The 10,529-nt window shown below is 36.7% G+C and overlaps 1 protein-coding gene across 1 annotated transcript; it reads left to right on the top strand.

Annotated features, from left to right (window-relative positions):
• The first annotated feature begins 543 nt into the window (after positions 1–543).
• LOC131621976 (probable plastid-lipid-associated protein 11, chloroplastic) lies at positions 544–8,052 on the top strand. The gene is made up of 3 exons (XM_058893035.1): positions 544–1,125; positions 1,200–1,265; positions 7,640–8,052. The coding sequence occupies exons 1-3, from the start codon at positions 644–646 to the stop codon at positions 7,737–7,739; spliced, it is 648 nt and encodes a 215-aa protein (XP_058749018.1). The 5' UTR covers positions 544–643; the 3' UTR covers positions 7,740–8,052.
• Positions 8,053–10,529: the final 2,477 nt, after the last annotated feature.

The raw sequence follows: 10,529 nt of genomic DNA, 5'->3' as shown, positions 1-10,529 counted from the left end.
CCAAGCATGAAAGTGTGACCTAGGGTAGTAAAACTAATATCTAACTGGGTCCAAATTAAAAATAGTTTGAGTAATAAAACCAAAATAAGTTAGGTAATAAAAGTAAAAAAGCCATGTCCGATATTAAAGATCCATCAACATTGTCACGTAGTCCAAGTTAACATTTTTTCCCATAAAATTTAATGGAAATAACTATTTTGTGTAATAGAATAATTTTTAAGGGACCAATATGTAACATTTTTTTAATTAAAGGATCAAAGCGAAATATAAATATTAAGTTAAGAGACTAAATGATACATTAAGCTATTAAAGAGTAAATTTGGAAAATTACAATATTTTTAAATTTTTTAGGTGGTATTGATTTTATTTTAGAGACCGGGTCATCTGATTCAACCGATTTAATCTTTATATAATTTTTGATATAGTGACATGTTTATTTAATTGAATTTTTTGATTTTACCTATTTTCAACACGTGGTTCCACCAATAATTCAATAGTTGGATCAATAAGCCAATAATCAAATATCTTCATTGTTTTCAACCGTCAATTCTCTCTAAGCTCACTTACTCCACACACTCAAAAGTTCAAAATTCACACAAACTTTTAACACCATGGAACTCAATCACCACCACCACACATTCCCATGGCCACCACCTCCACCACCTCCCTTTTCCTTCACACCCCAAACTCCAACAAAACATTCCCCAAACACCGCTACTCTCACCCAAACTCCACCTCCTCCTCCGTCACAGCCCAATCAAAACCCGCCAAAGAACACCTCCTCTCCCTCATCTCCGACCAGGACCGCGGCCTCAAGACCCAAAACAACCCCACCAAACGAGCCTCCATAATCACCGCAATCGACGAATTGGCCGCCCTCGGCGCCGGCTCTGTAACCACCGGCGACTCCCTCTCTAGCACGTGGCGGTTACTCTGGACGACGGAGAAGGAGCAGCTTTTCATCATTGAGAAGGCTTACTTGTTCGGAACCAAAGCTGGTGATGTATTGCAAGTCATAGATGTTCAGAAACTGACTCTCAATAATGTAATCACGTTTCCTCCTGTTGGAGTTTTCTTTGTAAGATCGAATATTGAAGTCGCTTCGTCGCAGAGAGTGAACTTCAGGTGAATGAATAATTGAAACTAAACAATTTAATTGCTGTAATTAAACTGATTAATTAATTTTGATTTTTGTTCAGATTTACTAGTGCAGTGTTGCGGGGGCAGAACTGGGAAATACCTTTGCCACCATTTGGACAGGGTTGGTAAGTACTTTGAATTTATAATGCATCACAATCACATTCCATTTTGTATAAATACTTTTGATAGGTAGATAGAGCCGTCCCGAATTTTTGGAGGTTATGTATAGGTTAGACACGGTAAATTTCTGGAAGCTCTGAATAGGTTAGACAGGGTTCGGCCATGACAAAACAATTAGAAGCTCTATTAACTATGTTTTAGAAGAGATAAAGATTTTATGAGGTCCTATCGAAACACAATTTAACCGTGACAAATTTTAGTTCTTGTGCTGTAGTTCGCCTTGCACGTATTCAATGACATGCCTCGCGGTAGAATATTTAGAACTCCCTCTGATCATTATTATAAGAAAAAGTTTGTTTTTTAGATACATGGAATAATGTATCAGATTTTTATATAGTCCAAATATATTGATTATTTAATGTATCTAAGTGAATCTAAAAAGTGAATAAGGATTAGAGGGAGTATTACAGTTTAGAAAAAATCTCTATGGTATTAGTGGTTTAAACTTTAAATGATCTCTCGCACAATTGTGTTATTTGTTGGAGAAGTGAAACAATTATGATTCTTAGTATTTTTTTGATTTTTTCTTACTATATACATGTATCTCTGGATTCAAACAATTTAGTTTATAGGAGTCAAGCTCATTGTGAGGAGGTTTCTTATGTATCTATAAATATCTATGTACTAGTGATTTGTAAACATGCCGAGAAGCCAAGAATTCCAAAAAAAATAAGTTTCTAAAGAAAGTTGAGTACGCAACCTTGTAAATTCACTCCATAGCTGATTGGCTATAGAAAACTCAATGATCTGGTCCAGTTCGAGTCTTTGATCAGCAACATTGTTAAATTTGTTAAACTAAGCCAAATGATTGTTTGAGGACATATAAAAGTTTGCAAAAGTGACAATTTAGCTCCCGAAACAGAGCAAAAAATCCAAGAATGACTCCAATATAAGCTTCTTCATTGAGATTACTCTAGGAGGAAAGATTGTAGGGTGGCTTGATTTTAAGTCATAATGAGATTTCTCAATAGGCCAAATGCAAGGTAGGAACACCATTCAACCATAGGATGCTTCTCTCAGTAATCTTTGTTGGAATTTGGAGAGCCCCCTCCCGAAATACTACCCCCGCCTCCATTGGTAGTGCATCCCCGACCAGTGACCACTATTCGTCTCATCCCTTCATCAGATAAATATCAGTTATGTAACTTTGTTATTTCCAACAGCAGAGAATCCTATAACTCGACAGTCGAAAGCTTGATAGAATCCTCTAACCTCGTGAGCTTCGTCCATTAAATCCTCTCCTTTCGTCATCTCCAGTGGTGTGATTGAATGTTCAATAGAATCTAGCAGGTAGGAACAATTGATAGCACTTGGAGGAAATGATAATTTGAAATAAGATTATATGTATTGAAAAAAATAGTAGAAGAGCCTCAGCTCTCATAAAAAGGAAACCAGAGCTATGTTCCTCAGAGAACATGGTTCTCTATATCTCTAGCTACTGACAGTAAAGATCCAATAATGGTAGCCATTGTTGAAAAATCAAACTCTAGACTGAAAAATATCTCTCAAAATGTTGAGAATGGTTCTTATTCAAAGAAATTATAACAAACTGCTTCCACGTTTTACAAGCTTAGCAACGTGGAAGTGGCTAAAATAAAAGAACAACTCAATAACTGATGCAAGACTATCTCTCCTACATATTAGGATTATTGACTCAGCAAAATGAAACAACAAACTTGACTAAAACTACTCTTATGACCACTAATTATGCTCCACTTACTCATCATTTCCTCCCCTAAACTGACATTGCTAATAACAATCAGTTTACATCTGCTGTTGGTCGGACTCCAAGTAACCCACGAAGCCTTTCAAATACTTCTAGTTTTAGTGGCTTGGTTATGATGTCTTCTAATTGATCATCTGTTCTGCAGTGCTTCAGCTCCAGCATACCATCTTTAGTTAGATCACACAAAAAGTGAAATCTCACATCGATATGTTTGCTTCTTCGGTGCATTACAGGATTTTTTGATAACTTAATTGTGGAACTATTATCACAAAATACTGTAATACACTTACAATGAGAATGACCAATTCAATCTAGTATTCTTTTTATCCAAATGCCTTGACATGCACAAGCAGCAGCTGCAATAAACTCTGATTCAGTTGTAGACAATGATACAACAGGTTGCTTTCTTGATCTCCAACATACAACTCCATTAGACAGCAAAAACGCATACCCGGATGTACTTCTTCTGTCGTCTATATCACCTGCGTAATCACTGTCGGTGTAGGCCAGCAGCTCATCCTTGACTCCTCTCTTGTAGAACACCCCCATTTCTATGGTTCCTTTTAAATAATGAAGCACCCTTTTTGCGGCTAACATGTGTGCTTCCTTAGGCTTAGCCATGTACCTACTTATGAGACATACGACATACATCATATTCGGCCGGGTACAGGTTAAGTACATGAGACTTCGAGACTTCCAACCATTTGTTTAAACAATGTTGCATCCACATCTGCACCTCCACTGTTCTTTGTTAACTTAGTACCTGGAACAATAGGATTCTTCACTGAATTGCAATTTTTCATTCCAAACCTATCAAGGACTTCATGAGCATACTTCCTTTGGCACATATGAATACCTTCGGAACTTTGTTGTATTTCAACACCTAGAAAGTATTTTAATTTTCCAAGGTCTGTCATGTCAAACTCTAATTTCATAGAGCTTTTGAACTTCTCACAAAGGCCAATATCATTCCCTGTAAATATTAAGTCATCAACATAGATACTAACAACAAGAATTTTACCTCCTTCAATCTTGACAAATAAAGTAGGCTCATTGTTGCATCTTTCAAACCCTTCTTTAATAAAGTATCCTTCAATCCTGCTATACCAGGCCCTAGGTGCCTGTTTTAATTCGTATAAAGCCTTCTTAAGCTTGTAGACTTTGTCTTCCTTTCCTTCTTTCACATATCCCAGTGGTTGTTCTACAAATACAGCCTTATTTAGTTTACCGTGCAAGAATGCACTCTTCACATCCAACTGAAACAATGTCCATCCTTTTTGTGCCGCCAAAGACAAAACAATGCGAATGGTATCCCATCGTGCCACCGGAGTAAATACTTCATCATAGTCTACTCCATATATCTGGGCGTAGCCTTTCACCACCAAGCGTGCTTTGCATTTATCAATCTCCCCACTTTCATTCAATTTGGTTTTATACACCCATTTGACACCAAGTCTTTTTGCTCCATGTGGCAAGCTCACTAACTCCCAAGTATCATTTTTCTCTATGGCTTCAATCTCTAAATCCATTGCATTCCTCCATTTATCACTCTTTGCAGCCTCTTCATAATAGATTGGATCTTCTTGTGACATAAAGAAAACCAAGTCTTGCACATTTTCCTCCTCCTCAGACAATCCTTCTCCACTAACATAATCTTGCATCCATATTGGTGCTCTCCTAACTCTTTCTCCATCTGAACACAAATTATTTCCTTCATGTGAGCTTGGTTCACTTCCTTCATTTGAGTCACTTGAGGCAGATGCTTCTTCTTGTTGTTCTTCATCACCTTCAATTTCACCCATGTCACTAGATTCATGATCAATATCTCCCAAATCAACCTTTACCTCTTCATTACTCCTCCCCCAATTCCAGCTCTCATTTTCTTCAAATACCACATCTCTACTTGTCACCACAACCTTAGCAATGGGATCAAAAAGACGGTAAGCCTTAGACTCATTACTTACCCCTAGAAGCACACATTTGTAGCTTTTGTCATCCAACTTCAATCTTTTTCTATCTGGTATATGCACATGACCAATGCACCCAAAAATTATGAAATGCTCGATATTAGGCTTGATTCCACTCCAACATTCTTCAGGAGTTTTATCTTTCACAACTGAAGTAGGGCTTCTATTTAACACATGCACAGTCCATTGAGCAGCTTCAGCCCAAAAAATTCTTTGGCATTTGTTTCTCTGTAAGCAAACATCGGACCATATTCATGATGGTTCGATTTTTCCGCTCCGCAACTTCATTTTGTTGGGGCGTGTAAGCTGCTGTAAGTTGCCTTTTAATACCATGAGCCCTGCAGAAATCATTAAACTCGTGTGAATTAAATTCACCGCCTCGATCAGTTCTTAAACAACATATACCAGTTCCCGTCTCCTTTTCAACAAGGTTCTTAAAAATCTTGAACGTTGAAAATGTTTCACTTTTTTCAGCTAAGAAATAAATCCAATTTTTTCTGCTGAAATCATCAATAAAGTTTAAAATGTACCTCTTGTTGCTATTTGACATTGGTGTTATAGGGCCACAAATATCAGAGTGTATCAATTGAAGTCTTTGAGATGCTCTCCATTGGCTGATCTTTGGTATTGCTTCTCGATGTTGCTTTCCCACATTGCAAATAGTGCACACCTTATTTGTAGCTTTGAGTTGAGGCAATCCTTTAACAAGTTGCTTGGACTGCAACATTCTAAGACTTTGATGGTTTAGATGTCCATATCGTTTGTGCCAAAGATCCGTGATGTCCTCGGAAGTTGCTTGAAAGCAGGTTATAGCCTGTGGTATAGAAGCAGATAGTGCAAACATTCGATTTGTTGAAATTTGAGTGTGCATTATAACCTCCCTTTTAGAATGATAAACTTTGCAAGCTCCATCTTGTATCAAAATAGCCAACCCCTTTTCTTGTAGTTGGCCAATGCTTAACAAGTTATTCTTGAGTTCAGGAATAAAAAATACATTTGTTATTACCTGAGTTACTCCTTCAAACTCAAGCTTGATATCTCCTTTTCCCATCACCGACATTTTTGAATCATTTCCAAGCTTCACCGAGTGTCTGAATTTCTCATCCAAATTCACAAACCATTGCTTGTCACCTGTCATGTGGTTAGAGCAGCCCGAGTCAAGAAACCAAATTCCTTCCCTCTTTGCTTTGTTCAATTCTACATAGGACATCAAAAGAATCTCCTCTTCTTCATCTACCTCCGCATAATTTGCAGCATTCCATCCGGTAGGGCATTCATACTGATAATGCCCTAACTTATGACATCTATAACATTCAACAACAACTTTGTTGAATCCTTGCCTACCTCTTCCTCGGCTTCTTCCTCTGAATGCTACTCGTCCCCTTCCTCTACCACCGAACTTGTCGTCATAGGAGACTTTAAGTGCTTGTTCTTCACCTCTATGCGCTTTCATCCTTTGTTCATGTAACAATAAACTGCTCTGTAATTCATCGATTGTCAAAGTGTCTAAATCATTTGATTCTTCCACTGAACAAACAACATAATCAAATTTAGCAGTCATATATCGTAAGATCTTCTTGACAACAACTATTTGGTCCATCTTTTCACCGTGCATCTTCATTTTGTTAGCAATTGTTAAAGTACGAGAAAAGTACTCATCAACTCCTCCTTCCTTCATCAGCAACATCTCAAACTCCTATCTTAGTGCTTGTAGTTGGGCTCTTTTGACTTTGGTTGTTCCTTGGTATTTTTGTTTCATAGAATCCCAAATCTGTTTTGCAGTATCTTTCACAAGAATAGTCTCCAATATTGTTCGGTCTATAGCCTGAAACAAATAATTCTTGACTTTCAAATCTTTTAATTTCTGCTCCTTGATTTGCTTGCTTTGGGCCTCTGTCGGTACTGTTCCACTTGGAAGTGAAGCAATGCCGGTCTCCACTAAGCCCCAATACTCTTTCGAACGTAGAAAGTTTTCCATTAACATGGACCAATGGTCATAGTGACCATCAAATTTTGGAATTGCAGGTTGAACAAAACTACCTTCAGTAGTCATCTCTCTTTTTGTTTTTCTCTTTTCTTCTCACACAATCAGGCCCCTAGTAAGGAGCTCTGATACCAGATGTTGAAAAATCAAACTCTAGACAGAAAAATATCTCTCAAAATGTTGAGAATGATTCTTATTCAAAGAAACTATAACAAAGGCATAAATAGCTACTACAAAGGAAACAAACTGCTACCACGTTTTACAAGCCTAGCAACGTGGAAGTGGCTAAAATAAAGGAACAACTCAATAACTGATGCAAGACTATCTCTCCTAAATATTAGGATTATTGACTCGGCAAAATGAAACAATAAACTTGACTAAAACTAGTCTTATGACCACTAATTAGTCTCCACTTACTTAACAGCCCTTGCCACACTCCCTGTATACTACCAACATTTTAAAAACCGGACGATAGTTGAACTGGCAACCGTCAGTTTGCAGGTTATTGTAGTCTGCTTAATCAGTTTTTAGTTTTTACATTTTTTATTTTTACCTTCTTAAAAACTGGACGATAGTTGAACCAGGAACCGGGCCTGTCACATTTTGTTTATGTGATGCTATAATTGCATCCTGTTTTTGTAGGTTTGATACTGTATACCTCGACGAAGACCTTCGAGTTGTAAAGGATATCAGGGGAGACTATTTAGTTGTTGACCGGGCTTCTTATAGCTGGAAAGAATGACTAGAATCTTCACTGTCACTGTTTGTTCATCTTCATTAACGAAAGTTTCCCACTCATCTGCCTGTATGGTATCAATTCTGTCTTTGCATTTAATTAGTATCTAGCTTTGTCTTTGTATGTCTTTTGGCCGTGTGTGCAAATTCATTAGTATTATGGTTGTTGTTGATTTAGAGAATGCTACACTTATTCATTTAACAACTGCAAATATAGATTAAATCTATTCTGCTTCTTATATAGTTCCTGTTGTATCTTGAACTCTTTGAACCACCAGAAGGAAAGCTATATTCAATGAAATATGAAAACTTGTTCGACATTCCTGCAAAGTTAGACATAATACTATTTATTTTGTTTAGATATTTTTGAAGGATTCATTTTTTTTTTTTAAATTTAAAGTTTATTAATTGTTCGAACAAAGAATGATGTTTCTAGGTTCTTGATAGGTCTCTGCGTTTATAACAGACGATTCCATAAATATGAAGCACTTATACAAATTAGGACATTAGACCTAACACTTGATACATATATCTAGGTAATAATTTGAAATAAACAATCACATGTTTAATTTTATATATAGGCATGTTTTTAATCTAAAATGTTTGAGCTAGAGTTTTGCGATTATACGGTTGTTTGCTTGTTTAGAAGGTGATGACAAAACAAAGAGTTAAAGAGATATTAAAAGGCTGAAAGTAAAACAGGATGGCAAACTTGATTCAAACTAGAACATACAGAACTTACTATCTGATCAAAGGTGTGGCTGGGACGTGTCGGTGTTTGACACTGTCACCGATATATGTAATTTCGTTCAATTTATGCATTCTCTCAAATTATTAATGGTGTCGACGTGTTATTTTCAATGTGTTAGCAAATAATCGATCAACCATGTGTTTATCCTTGTTCACAAATCTATTGATGCACATTAATAGATTTTTTTACGGACACAGTAATTGTATTTACAACACATATCCAAAAAAGTGTATCTGAGATGTGTTGGTGTTTGACATTGTCTCCAATATATGTAATTACGATCAATTTGTTCACTCTCTCAAATTATTATTGGCGTCGACGTGTTAGTGTCAATGCCATTAGCAAATAATCGATCAACCATGTCTTTATCCTTGTTCACAAATCAATTGACGCACATTAATAGATTTTTCTTATAGGCACAACAATAACTGTGTTTACAACAAATATCCAAAGCACAAGATGTAGAAGAGCATGTAGGTAAGACCTAATTAATTACTATAAAATCAATTTGTAAGGTGAAATGTGTCATTTTATATAAACTCTTTTCAAGCTCTATCTCTTGTCAATATGAGATTTTGAAATTTTTGCAATACATCCCCTCATGTCCAACTCTATTGAGTTCACTGTCTGAATATTAATGGTTGACGACCCATAGTCCGATCAATAAACTCTAAGAATTAGAGTTTGACATAATTCAATTTTATAAAACCGATTTGTAAGACGAGGAGTGTCATTTTATATAATTTTTTTTTCAAACTCTATATCTAGACAACATATGCTCAATATGTACCAAAGAATACCCAACATGATAAGTCGGGGCAACATGATTTAGAGTCTCCACAGATTCAGATTAATGCACCAATGAAGGATACAATGGTGGTTCATGACAATGTAGGGAGAGACCAGGTGCTGCAAGTTGAAAATTTGGTTGACAGCATTAATAAGGTGCAAGATGACAATATGATAATGTGGATGACTCTCTATCTCAGGACACAGTTCCACGGGTGGAGTATTTGGTAGCATATGATAAATTGCATACAGTGGATAGAATGCAGGACGTATACCGACATGATGCTCGACTGAGTGTGCAGAATGAGCAGCATGTTGATACCAAAAATGTGATTGTGCAGGATTCTCAATCTGAGGTTGTTCCAGACACTCTATTCCCTGCAGGTCCAATAGTTGATATTGAAGACACTCAATAGGTACCACTTCCTTCGGTGGTTCAAGCCGATTTACATGTCATCACTAAGGCCTGGGCAGATGATAGTGAAGGTTTCTCACCATATAAACAACAGAAAAAGAAGAATAATAAAGTCGCAAAGTGTGCCGGTACTTACGTCACCCGATCGAGGGGTGCTCCTCCTCCTCCTTCGATATGAAAGGGGGATTGAAGAATTTCACAGAAGAGCAAAAACCGGAGTTTATTATTATAGCAGAACCAATGATTATGATTGATATAATTATGTTGCGATATTGGCGGAGCTTGAATATGGAAAGTAATGCTGTTATTAGCTGGGAGACACAGAATCCAAATTTATAGGTGCTTTGGAAAAAAGATTCTAGCCAATGTATTGTGTTGGAAATGATTTCAGGACGGACCCTAATATTTATTGCATGCACTTATGCATGTACGTCTTATATATTGCGGAGAGATCTTTGGTCGGAATTATTGAATTTGTGGTCGGCACACATTGGTTCATGGTTATTCATCGGAGATTTCAATATTGTTCTTGGCGCACACGAGAAACGGGGGAAGAGACATCTTCCTCATGCGACGATATTTTGTTATAGAGAAATGAAAACAATCTTGTTCGTATTAACATATTTGTAACCATGCATGCTTACTACACTGGAAGTCTGTCCAGTGTTCCATTCTATACAAAATTTGTCCAAATCATAATCCATAATAGCAAATCAGGAGCTATATGATTCTCATGCAATAGGGTCATTTAAAATTTTCTTAGTCTGGATATCCCATTTGAACTGCGCACAACTTGTTCGAGATGTATGTGATGAAAAATTAACACACAATAACAAACTAAT

This window comes from Vicia villosa, unplaced genomic scaffold (assembly GCF_029867415.1).
Source record: "Vicia villosa cultivar HV-30 ecotype Madison, WI unplaced genomic scaffold, Vvil1.0 ctg.000020F_1_1_3, whole genome shotgun sequence".
NCBI lineage: Eukaryota > Viridiplantae > Streptophyta > Magnoliopsida > Fabales > Fabaceae > Vicia > Vicia villosa.
Note: the sequence above shows the minus strand (reverse complement) of the source record. Positions and strands in the feature narration are given on the sequence as shown.